We start from the raw sequence: 12,574 nt of genomic DNA on the forward strand, positions 1-12,574 counted from the left end.
TGCCCCCAGTACCCCTCTAGATATTTCTTTGGTCTGGGTCAGTCCCTACAGGGAGCGAGATAGAGAGCCAGGCTCTGGAAAGTCAACCTGAAGTTTCCGGCAGGTTAACCTCTCAGCCTCTCCCTGTCGCCCTCCCAGAATCTCCTCAGTTACCTTTGTATGTGGTGCCGCAACATCTTCCACTAATCAGACTGGCTTTTCTGACAATCTCCAGTGACATTACACCTGCTCAAAATATTATGCCATTGTCTAAAGAAGAATTTGAGCTTTTTAATTATCTCATCCCACATAGCCTTATAGATCCTGTAAATAAGGGACCTTACAAAAGTAATATATTGTGTTCAATGGAAGGTATTTTGTACTGTGTTGTTTCCTAAATCAAACCGATATCCTAGAAGTCCTGTACTTCCCAGATGGCGTTGATCCTCAAAATGCTTTGTAAAATGGAGTGGAAATATATATATATATATCAATATACTATATATTTTCCTAACCTTTCTTCTGTGTCCCTTCATCAGATAGTTGGGTCATGAGAGAAAAGGAACTTGAGTTCTGTGTGTAGGAGAAAATTAAGCCTCCTGCCTGCTGGCGTTCTTGCAATTGCCTTATGAATTCACAAGCCGTAGAAGTTCCGAACAGAAGGCGGACGAGAGGCACTTTATCCAATCCTAGAAAGAACCTCTAATCGCGTGACTGAGACTTCATCTAGAAAAACGTATATTTTTAATGTTAAAATAATGGGGTTCCCTGGACCTCACAGAGTACTGGATGTCGACAAGTGCTTTTATATTTTGTAACTGTAAAGAGGTTTCATACGCACATCAAGAGCAGTTGGGAATCTAGTCAACTGCCATAAAACAAGATGACCTTTGCATGTACAGAGATGTTGCATTCAGACTATGAAAATAGCAAATAAAGCTTTGATGCAAGTTGCATTGGAGAAGTCCGTGTGTCAGTGTGAATGAATGGACTCTCCCATGCATGCATGCCTGTCACCAGCTGAGTCGGTCTGTTGTCTGAGCCGAGGGCTAGGCAGCGGGAGGGGGTGGCTGGGGTCCTGGGAGAGGGGGCCCCGCGGACACGAAGCAGGAATTCCATACAGCGTGGAGTTGAATCCTCATTCTGCCACCTCCTGGCTGTGGGATATCTCTGAGCATTGCTTCTCCCAAATAAATCTGGTGATAGTGGCGTGAGTGGGCAAGAGTTTAGGGCAGTAGTTCTCATGTGGGTGGACTGTGCTCCCCAGATGACATCTGGCAATGATGGGAGGCATTTTCGGTTATCACATGGAGGAGAAGGAGTTGCTGCTGGCATCTAGTGAGTAGAGGCCACAGATGCTGCTCAACATCCTACAGAGCACAGGACAGTCCCCACCACAAAGAGTGATCTGACTCCCCCCAGCAGTAGTGCTGGGGCTGAGAACTCTATAGGTTAAGGAAATGTGGCACATGAAAGTACTGGGCATGTAGAGGTCCTCGGGATCCTAAAGCTTCTGATGGGAAGGTGTCGTGCCTGTAGGCTGTCCCCACCTCTGTCTTCTGCCTTATACCCCTAGCAGGTGGTGACTGCATTTCCAAGTTGGGCAGTCGAAACCAACTCTGCTTTCCATGATCACCCCCAGGAAGTTGCTCCTTGATTTGAACTGTCCATAGTAGGCAGGACCTTTGGTGAATACCAGTAAGAAAGTTAAGACTGTGCTGAGTGCTTTGCTTTTATGATCTCTCAATAGCTTGAGTAGAGAACAGGGTCTCCATTTTCAGATGAGGAGACTGTGGCTCTGAGACCTTCAGTAAGTCACCCAAGGTCACACAGGGCCACCTGTTTCTCAAGTCCAGCTGTCACCCATAGTGTCCTGCCAGCATCTCAGGGATGCGAGGTAACAGGGTTATATGCTGACTTGAGGATTTTTACCAAAAATAAACAACAACAAAAGAAAACCCTGTTGCTTAACAGTTCACTTCTTTGTCCCTCATTTTATTCATTTAATAATCATTAAATACCTACCACGGGCAAAGTTATACTTTGTCAGACACTTAAAAAGTACATGGATCTTTTTTTGTCATAAATAAGGTGACTGTCATGATCACCTTTACTGCTCTTGAGGCTAAGAGCTGGGTCCTGGAGCAAGCCAACCCTTCCTTTTCCTTTGCTGTGTGACCTAGGTAAGTGACTTAACCTCTCTGAACTCAGTTTACAAAGCAGCTATAAAATAGGGATCATAATGCCTCCCCTAAAGAGGAGTGAACACAGTGCTCAGGAAGCTGGCATATAGTAGGTCTTCAATAAATGACAGCTGTTATTCGTATATGCCTTTTCCATGAAGAAAATCAATCTTTGGAGGGTCTGTCACAGCATCCCATGGAAATGGTTGGATTTGCATCTAATTTGGATGGTATGTATAAGGGGATCTGACTTGAAATTTAGGCCACATAGCACACAGAAAAATTGAGGGATTCTGGGATTCCTCACTTAAGAACTGGAGCCTTTCTGAGGATGTCATGCATCCCAATAGGAAGATGGTGACACCAAGAAGCCAAAGAAAGAGAGTGGGGGAGGTCACTGGAGAACTTTACACCCCCATGCCCCATGTCCGGTGCTTCCCACAAAGCTGATGAGGTCCGTCTGCCCCCAGGAAGTCATCAGAGGCCATGGCTGAGGACACAGAGGCACTGGGGCCTCCCTGGGCCCGCTATTGGAGTGAAATGATTCGAACAGAATCGGGTAGACAGGCCGCTGCCTCAGCAGGCCAGGATGTGCTGGGCTGTCAGAAAGCAGCCATAAATAGGATGCTCCTTGCAAAGGCAGACTGTCCGCAGACGGTGCTGGCCCCTCCGTTCTTCGAAAGGCGACAGCAACAGGTTTATTCGGGGACAGGCGGGGCAGGGAGGCGAGAGATGCCCTAGCAGGCCCAGACCCTCAGTGGTCTTCGTGGGGGTGTGCACAGCTGGCCCCTTCACGAACTGAGGGTTAGAGCTGAGAGGGAGGACCCAGATAGCCACCAAACCCAGCTGGTGTCAGAGGGTGGCGACCAAATTCGAGCCCCTGGGCATGTGCTTAAGGCAGGGAGCCTGCAAAGACAGCACAGCTGAGGAAGGGGGGTGGGTAAATTTGGAGGCTTCCATGCCTCTCGAGAATCTTCCCTGGGCCAGACCAGGCCCGAGTTCCTCCTGATGCCGGGCACAGGCAGGACAAACAGCCAGCAGGCTTTGCATCGCTGGGCCTGTGTCCTGAGTATGTGAGTCATGCAGCTGTATGTACCAGGAGTGGGCGTGCAGAAGCTGTGGGTGTGTGCAGACAGGTGTGGGGTGTAGATATAGGTGCCTTATTGCCACTATTGTAGTCTGAGATGGCTGTGTGTGTGTGGTGGTGTGTGGTGTGTGACAGAGAGAGAAAGGGGGGAGAGAAAGAGAGAGAGAGAGAGAGGAAGGCTGTCTTTGGGCAGCGGATGGGATGTGGCTATGTACATTGACCATGGGAGCTTTTATGAGTTTGTGTGTGTGTGCTCGTTTGTGCTGATAAACTGGAGAACAGTCCTGTGTCTGTGTGTGTGACAATCAGGAGACCCCTTCCACGTGACTACTGCAAGGCCTATATTGTGTGTCATGGTCCCATACGGATGAAGGGGAGCTGTCTGTATCTGCATCTCTTTAAGTAGCTGGTATACAGTAAGTGCTCCATAAATGCATATAGAATAAATAACCAAATGATGTATGGAAACTAAGCTGAAGCATGTGTCCCAGGATCTGGTCAACGTCTTGCTTTCTCTAGATGTTTGTCTGTCTGTCCATCTCCTACCAGTCTGTGGTCTCCTGTTCATCCTGGTCACCTAGCACCGGGCCAGGCACCAAGTAGATGTTCATGGAAACTTTGGTGAACAGAGTAATGAGTGAACAACAGACTGCAGCCTGGGGTGTGAGATGGGAGAGATCTCTGTAGAGGATCTCCCACCCCAGCCCGCCCACTGACCAGTTTCCAGAGGTGGTATCTGCACTGAGCTCTGAGAACCCTGTTTTGGGGGAGCAGTTGGGTGTAGGGGGAAGGGCTTTGGAGCCAGGCTCAATCCCGGCCTCAAGGAAGTGGCCTCATTTTGCCAGGCCTCTGGGTTCCCCTCTGCAAAATGGGGATTCTGATCCCGCTAACTCTCCCAGTCCCTGTGGCCCACAGTAGGTGTTCAGTGGATGTTTGTTGAATGACTGAAAGACGATGCAAGCCATGAGTAATGACCGTGTTCATAGGCAGCAAGGTTCTGTAGCTCATCCTCGAATGGACCTGGTGACCCATCTTTCTTTGATTGAAGCCAGAGGTGTTCCCGGGGAAATGGCAGAGCAGCACGGAGCGCCGGAGCAGGCTGCAGCTGGCAAGAGCCATGGAGGCCTTGGGGGCAACTACAAGGTACTGGGCCGGGAGGGGACATGGGGGCTCTGGGCCCAGGGTTGCTCTTGGGCCTCAGGGTCAGCTTCTCTCCAGAAAGGAGTCAGCTGGGGTCAGGAGGACACCTCACTCCCTTCCATAAACTCACTTTATGACTGTTGCATCCTCCCTCTCCTGTGTCCTTGTCTGCAAGATGGAACTGGTCACACACACCCTGCCCATCTCAACAGGGCATGGAGGCCCAAGGCTTTCAGAAGTCATGGCACTGACTCTCCTGCTGATCTCAGTCCAGTTCTCAGCCCTCTCTGGGCCTCAAAAGCCCCATCTTTGAAATGGGAATGATGCCTATACTCTTTAGCTCTCAGAGCTGGTGTGAGAACTAAATGAAGGTGCCATTGCCATGGCCAGCTAACAGGGAGTTGGAGTTTGTTGCTCCGCCCTCTCTAAGCTATCTCTCAGGGCTTTAATTGCATACTGCCCAAGGGTGGGGTGACTAAGGCAATAACTGGGGACAGAGGCATTTCTGAGGATGTGCTGGTGGCTTTAACCAGAGTGACAGAGACTGGGAAGGGATGAGGAGCAGATACCTGCCTGCCTCTGGGCCTGATCCATGGTGACATCAGGCCAGCCTTGCCATGCAGACCCTCAGCTTCCTCCTAGGGAGCACGCAGCATTGTCTAGTGACCTCTAGGGCCATTGGCAAGTCTCCAGAGGTAGCTGCCTACCAGGGAAGTGGACCACTGCCGGGCTTTCCTGCCTCCTTTTGGCACATGTGGGCCTTGCCCTGTCTAAGCCACTGTTGGAGAGGAAAGAGCTGGCTGACTTAAGAAATCCTGGTGCCTCCACCAAATCTCTATGCAGCCCAGGACAAGTGACTTACCCTTTCTGAGCCTTCTATAAAATAACCCAAGAGTAGATGGTTCCCAGAGACCTTCTACAAAGACAGTTTGTGCTTCTAGGCAGGTGAGACAGGCCTCGCCTTCCTTTGCCTTTGCAGCCCCTTTCTCTCGGGGCCTGGGTAGGTGAAGTTCAATCCAGAGGTTGCAAACTGGCATTTTGTCTGTCCTACACAGGCTTTTTAAAATGAGGATATTTCACATTAAGGGAAATATAGATTTCTGGCCTCGATTGAAAAGTTTAGAGTGAATCCCGCATTCCCTCCTGGCCATAAGCAACTGTATTTCTCCACAGTCCTTTCTCCGGTCATCAATGTATTTAGGCTCCCGCCTAGCTCTTGCCAGGTTATCAGAGCGGCAACCCCTGATTGAGTTGAGGTTCCTGGAGGCGTTCTCCTCCATGGCCACCAGGGGACAGTGCAAGCGTGCGGCTGTGCTGGCTCAGGGCTGGTACAAAGCTGAGTTGATGGAGTGGATGGACCGTATTCCCCTTCATTGCCCCAAGGAGGACCGCACCACAGGGGCTGGGGCTGGAAGCCCCACCCTGGGGGACACTCAGGACACTGCCCTTACAGGTGATCGTGTACGAAATGGAGAACTTCCAGGGCAAGCGGTGCGAGCTCTCGGCCGAGTGTCCCAACCTGACAGACAGCCTGCTGGAGAAGGTGGGCTCCATCCAAGTGGAGTCAGGGCCGTGAGTACCTGGACCCCTAGGCCCTCCTCACACCCCTGAGTTTTCTGGGAGTCGGGAAGTCTGGATTCGAGCTCTGGATCCGCTGTGGGGTTTTAGGCAATTCCCTTCCCCTCTCTGGCCTCAGTGTTCCCTTCAATAAAGTGAGGGAATTGACCCGTTTGTCTTAGAATCCTCATCACTCTCGATCTCTGTGGTAAATAGCGGAGTTCAGTGAAAAGAGAACAGAGGAAGACAGTCTAGCACTTAGCTCAGCGCCTGACAAGTGGGATTTAATCATTATAATTTCAATAATAAGTATAACATCTTAAATGTAACTTGCATCATCACTGAATTCTCACAACTGCCCTAGGAGAGAGATCTCATTCTTATCCCCATTTGACAGATGAGGAAACTGAGGCCAAAGTGGTTAAGCGTCCAGTCCATGCCCCCAGGCAAGCAGGTTCCAGCTGAGCTCTGAATTCTCACCTTGGGATGGAACGTCGAGGCTCTGGCACTGACATGGGTGATCCCGGGCGAGGTGCTCGCCCTCTGGGCCTCTGTTTTCTCATTTGTCAAGTGGGGATAACAATGGGAGGTACTTCAGAGAGAGTTTTTGCAAAATGAGTGGAATGATGCACATAAATAATAACAATATAACAGGAATAATAATAATAAGTCATCTGTGGAATTCTTACTATGTGCCAGATATTGTGCAAAGGATTTTTCCAAGCTCCGTACACAGAGGCTGCACATAAAATAGATTCTCAGTACCATTTCCTAGCATGGTTGTCTGGTTTAGAATCTCAGCTCCCAGTATGTCCTAGTAGCTCCTTCGATAACAGGACCCGAGATCAGTAGTAGGTTTGGCAGGAGGGTACAAGGTCAAAGGTCAGTAGTTATAGGCCTTTCTCTCACTAGACTTGGGTCCTCCCTCACCTGCAGCAGAGATGAGCCAAGCCTCTTTCCTCCTACAGGTGGCTGGCATTTGAGCGCAGAGCCTTCCGTGGGGAGCAGTTTGTCCTGGAGAAGGGGGATTACCCTCGCTGGGACGCCTGGTCCAACAGCCACCACAGTGACAGCCTCCTGTCCCTTCGGCCTCTGCACATTGTAAGTGCAGCGCCTGTCCCCTTCAAGGAACTTCGAGAAGCAGGACATGCTGGGAGCTGGTCAGGCCAGCTCGTTTTACAAGCTCAGCTGAGGTCTTGGGCAGTGTGGTCCTGGCATAGGACCAGAAAAACTCGGTCATCGAATGGTCACTGGGCTGGGGATCGGGACATCAGGATTCACATGTTGAATTAGCCAGCATGTCACTGACGCTTCCCTCGGTAATCCTATTAAAATTCTGAGCCATATGGTCCCTTCTCAGATGAGTACTGTAGTCAAAGAAACACAGTCTGGAAAACAGTTTCAGAAAGTAACTGTAAAACAGCTCAGGTCCTTTCCCCGCATTTTTAAAACACCTGAAAGGGACTGGGTCCACGTGACACTTTAAAATGTCTCTCTTCTCTCCCACCCACTTCACTCACACTCAGTGGCTGCTCCAGCCCCTTCTTGTCACAATGCTGATGCCCCTCCAAGGACAGTGGGAGGGGGAAATCTGGGAAGACCGAATCAGCCTGGTTTAGTAACGAGGGATTGCTCCTACATTAATAGTTTTGATCTTCCACCCTCTCCATGCCTCGGTTTCCCTATCTGCTAACTGATGGGGCTGAATGAGACGGGAAAGGCCTCCTCTCGGTTTCATGGTTCTCTGGCTCTAAGGTCCCTAAGGAGGCCAGCTCCGGAGGAATCTCCCAAGACCGCATTCCTCCTGTAGCGAGTTAGGGGGTGGAGCACCCTCGTGAATCCCCTCCCTCAGGCAGGGGCTTGGGGTGGGTGTTATCTTGCGGTATCTTGATTCTTTCCCCACCTGGAAACTGCCTGAGCCGATTCTGGGCATGGGAGTGGCCGGCTCATGCCGCGACCTCGCCCCCAGGACGGTCCGGATCACAAGCTTCACCTGTTTGAGAGCCCGGCGTTCGGCGGCCGCAAGATGGAGATAGTGGACGACGACGTGCCCAGCCTCTGGGCTCACGGCTTCCAGGACCGTGTGGCGAGCATCCGGGCCGTCAATGGGACGTAAGGGACCCAATCCCCACTCTCACCCACCCCTGGCGCGTCCTCTGGTCAGTCACTCCTCTGGCTCCAAACAGAATCTGTCCACTGTTTCCCAGACAGCTGATGGTTCTTGCTCCTGCCGTCTGGAGACCCTTCATTCAAGTCAGCGGCTCATGATCCGTCCTGGCCTAGAGTCAGATTTGAGTCCCCATGAGTCGCTAGCTCTCTTGGACCACGAGATTTCCAAGAAGCCGTGACTTATAGAGAGTTTTATGTATTTATTTTTTAATCAAGTGAAATCTGTTCCTCCCAGCTGTTCCCACGGAAGTCTCCGCTCCTTTTCTGAACATCCCCAGGCCCTTGAACTGATTTTCTGATTTTTTTTTTCTTCCTTTTCACAATCCTTGTCCTTATCAGGGGGCCTAGGATGTATGTGGTTCTCTAGGTGTGGCCTGAACAGTACATGGGAGAGGAAGTTCATCACCTCGCTCCTTCTAGGCTTAGTATCTCTGTTAATGCAATCTTAGGATCATCTTCCCTTCGCCGGTGACTATACCTCAGTTGAGGGTACATCTAAGCACGGTCAGATGCTGGCTTGAAAAGCATCGTTCTGGCTGGAGGCAGGAGACCGGAGGCAGAACCCCCTCACCCCAACCTTGGTATCCCGGCAGGTGGGTTGGCTATGAGTTTCCTGGCTACCGCGGACGCCAGTACGTGTTCGAGCGAGGCGAGTACCGCCACTGGAACGAGTGGGACGCCAACCAGCCGCAGCTGCAGTCCGTGCGCCGCATCCGCGACCAGAAGTGGCATAAGCGGGGCTGCTTCCTTAGCAGCTGAAGGGCACCCAAGCCCCAGTGGCCCAGGCCTGCCCTGGGGGGCAGCAAGGGCAAGAAGAAGAGGCTCCAGGGCTTGGGCGAGGGCCTGCCTGTCCACCCTTCCCCGGAATCTGCTCAATAAAGCCTGGGGCCGGTCCCCCACCTGCCATGTTCCTCCGCAGTCACTTCCTGAGTGGTCCAGGCCTGGGGCGGAGCCTGTGGGAGGAGCAGGCCGAAGGGGGCTGGGACTTGAGGGTTCTGAGACCCCCAAGGGAAAGCTGTGTGAGCTTTAGTCTTTCCAGGCGGAACTGCATGTACATTCTGCCCACACCTTGTGTCTCTCTGCTTGTCTGTGTCTTCATCTGTCCTTCGGTCCATCATCCATCTATCCTTCTTCCCTTCCTCCCGCCCTTCCATCCATTCATTCTTCATTCCATTCATCTATCCATTACTTCTCCATTCATCCATCCATCCATCATCCATCCATTCATTCATATCCATCCATCCATCCATCCATCCATCCATCCATCCATCGTTTCTCCCATCCATTTATCTATCCATCATTTCCCCTTCCATCTCTCTATCAGTCTGCTTTTATTAATTTATTCAGCAAATGCCAAGCCCTGGTCAAGGCCTGAGGACACAGCAGTGAACAAAACAAAGTCTTACCCTCATGAAGCTCACCTTCTATGGGAGAGACAGAAAATAAATAAACAAGTATATTTTGAATATAATGTTGGGAGGTGGTAAGTACAAAGGACAAGAAAGCAGGGTATGAGGATGGAAGATGATGAGGAGGTGTAGACAGAGAATGCTGATCTGAGGAAGTGACATTTGAGCTGATATCTGAATGAACCATGAGAATGTTCCAGGCAGAGGAATAACAGGTTCAAAGGTTTTAGGCAGGAGTGTGACTGGGTGATGAAGACACAGCAAGAGGGCTGTTAGGTCTGGAAAGGATTAAGTGCCAGAATGGGAGAGGGCCAGAGAGGCAGTGGGGTTAAGGCATTTAGAGGTCCACAGACTCTGGGAAACTCTGACTTCTGTGAGTGAGGTGGGAGCCATGGAGAGTTTGAAGGGGGTGAGACATGATCGGCCTTGGGGTTTAATAGGATGGCTCTGGCTGTGGCACAAGAGACAGATGAGGGGCCCCAGGGGGTGCAGGGAGACCAGTCGGGAGGCTACTGCAGAGATCTGGGTGAGCCATGATGGTGTCGTTACCCAACCCCATCTCTTCCATGCACCGGTAACTCTGATCCCCTGCCCAGAGGCCTTTGTAGCCTTGACTGGGGCACTGAGCCCCCATCACACCTTCTACCACTGTCACTACTCAGATCCTCAGTGGCTTCATCCAGCCCAAAGGGGATGCCATGCCAATGCCAGGCATAAATGTGGCCATAGTGGGACCAGCCCCACCCCTCCCACCTCCATGAGCCAATCCTGCCTCCTTTCCCTGACTTTGCTCCCCTGTCATGCCCAGCCCAGTGTCTGTCCCAGCCCTTGAATTCCGACCCCCACGCCCCACACACACACATAAGCAGTTGGTGTGTGGGAGGCCAGTAGGGGCCTAAGGAAGCCATTGAAAAGAATACGGCAATTTTCTCTTCCTTCAGAACTGCATATTTAAAAAAATATATGCATAGTCAAGAAGTCACCTCGAATTATCTTTACTTTGGTGTGCAGGAGAGAACTGGGGTGGGGCCTCAAGCTTGGGGGGGAAGGGAGGTTGGGGGTAAGGGGCACCCAGCAATGGGGTAGATGAAAGGCAGGGGTTGACCTCCCATGCATGCAACCCCCTGTTCCTCACCGCTTCCTCCCATCAGGACGCACCCCCTCTTCTCTCTCATAGAGGCCTTGCCATGCTTTATAAATTAGTGCTTCCTGAAGGCCAGACCCAATGCTGGGGCTTTTCCTACATCATCTTGTTGAATCCTGAGAATGACTTTGAAAGATATGTATGGTTCCTTATCCTATTTAACAGATGAGGAAACTGAGGCTCAGAGAGGCAGCATCTCATTTGCAGGGTTTCACAGATAGAAAGCAGTATTGCTTAGGTTTGAACCCTGTGTGTTTATTATAGAACAGTGGTCCCCAATCTTTTTGGCACCAGGGACCGGTGCTCCTGTGAGAATCTAATGATGATGATCTGAGGTGGAGCTGAGGCGGTGATGCTAGCGCTGGGGAGCGGCTGCAAATACAGATGAAGCTTTGCTTGCTCACCTGCCATTCACCTCCTGCTCTGCGGCCTGGTTCCTAACAGGCCACAGACTGATACCGGTCTGCGGCCTGAGGGCTGGGGACTCCTGCTCTAGAACATCTGCTCCTGAGCCCCCCACACTCTGATGCATTCATTAGGGGCAGGTAGGTGCTTTATAGCATCATCTCTAGTCTATGGACAGGTGATAGTGATCCTCATTTGCAGAGGGAAACTGAGGCCCAGGGTACTGAAGTATAGGCAGACCTCGTTTTAGCATGCTTCTCTTCACTGTGCTTCACAGATGCTGCGTTTTTTACAAATTGAAGGCACAATCTCCACAAGCAAAAAGATTGGGACTTGCTTTATTGCTATACTTGCTCATTGTACTGATCTAGAACTGAACTCACAATATCTCTGACGCATGCCTGTCAATTGCCCCAAGGGCCACAGATTTTAAGTGATGGGACCAGGACTCCAATTCATGTCCATCTCCAAAGCTCATTTCTCCCCACCCTCAGCTATTGCTGCTGTGTTTGGCTAGACTGAAGCCTGCTTTGCTGCTGGCTGTGGGCGTGGCTACTGTTTACTGAGCACTTACTATGTTCTAGGCATTGGGTCTGGAGCTGCCCGTGCCTGGTCTCTGTTGACACCAAGAAGGCCCAGGACTGGTTCCCAGGTAAGGGGGCAGGGGAAGGCTTGTAAAAAGGCCAACACAGTTGTGGGTCAGTGTGCCCCCTCACTCCCAGGGTCAGGCTCAGTCCCAGGATCTGGAGCAGTTCAGCCAGATCCCCAGGTCCAGGGCAGACCCAAGAGGTCACCAATATCCAAAGCCCCAAACTCATAATAACCATCTGTGTCAGGGCGCGCTTACTCTGTGTGGGTGCTCCCATGCATTACCCCATTTAATCCTCCTAATGGCCTCAGAAGCTCAGAGATGGGAGGCCAACCGAGGCCACATAGCCAGGGAGCGGCAGAGCTGGGATTAGATCCCAGGCCTATCTAACACTAAAAGGCTGTTCTTAGCTCCAACCAAGGCTTAAATTCTGTCTAACGCAGGGGCAGAATCTGAGAGGGACAGCGAAGCAGCGTATCCTTCGGTGACATGAGAGTGAGGTTCAGGGCCAGAAACTCACTTCACCTGCCTAATGATTGGAAACAGTATGGTCAAGGGATCAGAGGCAACCTGAGTGGGGGCCTTGATCCACACCACCTGGGCTCCTTTCCAGTCTCTGCCACTTACTGTGTGCCTTGGGGCAAGTCGATTTACCTCTCTGTGCCTCAGTTTTCTCATCAGTAACATGGACATAATAACACTCTCTATCTCATAGGTTGCTGTATTAACATGAGTTGGATTTGCAGAAAGGGTTGAGGACAATGGCTAAAACAAAGTGTGTGCTATCTAAGACTTCATCTTTCTGCTCCTCATTATCAAAAGTGATGGCCCTGGGGGGTGGGCTCCCTGTCTGTATGGAGCAGAGGGACTTCCCAGTTACTCGACAATGGGGGACATCAGTGGAAACAGGGA

General features: G+C 51.1%; 1 protein-coding gene across 1 annotated transcript; it reads left to right on the plus strand.

Annotated features, from left to right (window-relative positions):
- Window positions 1–4,302: 4,302 nt before the first annotated feature.
- CRYBB3 (crystallin beta B3) lies at window positions 4,303–9,054 on the plus strand. Its single transcript, XM_039861932.1, has 5 exons — window positions 4,303–4,392; window positions 5,843–5,961; window positions 6,915–7,047; window positions 7,916–8,058; window positions 8,709–9,054. The coding sequence occupies exons 1-5, from the start codon at window positions 4,318–4,320 to the stop codon at window positions 8,872–8,874; spliced, it is 636 nt and encodes a 211-aa protein (XP_039717866.1). The 5' UTR covers window positions 4,303–4,317; the 3' UTR covers window positions 8,875–9,054.
- Window positions 9,055–12,574: the final 3,520 nt, after the last annotated feature.

The sequence above is a fragment of the Pteropus medius genome, unplaced genomic scaffold, assembly GCF_902729225.1.
Source record: "Pteropus medius unplaced genomic scaffold, Ma_sr-lr_union100, whole genome shotgun sequence".
NCBI classification, from domain to species: Eukaryota; Metazoa; Chordata; class Mammalia; order Chiroptera; family Pteropodidae; genus Pteropus; species Pteropus medius.

What these genes read in the sequence shown, in the direction of transcription:
- CRYBB3 (XM_039861932.1), top strand. Translation starts at nt 4,318, where the DNA reads ATGGCAGAGCAGCACGGAGCGCCGGAGCAGGCTGCAGCTGGCAAGAGC. An exon ending in GCCTTGGGGGCAACTACAAG is followed by an intron (nt 4,393 to 5,842) that starts GTACTGGGCCGG and finishes CTGCCCTTACAG; the next exon opens with GTGATCGTGTACGAAATGGA. An exon ending in ATCCGGGCCGTCAATGGGAC is followed by an intron (nt 8,059 to 8,708) that starts GTAAGGGACCCA and finishes GTATCCCGGCAG; the next exon opens with GTGGGTTGGCTATGAGTTTC.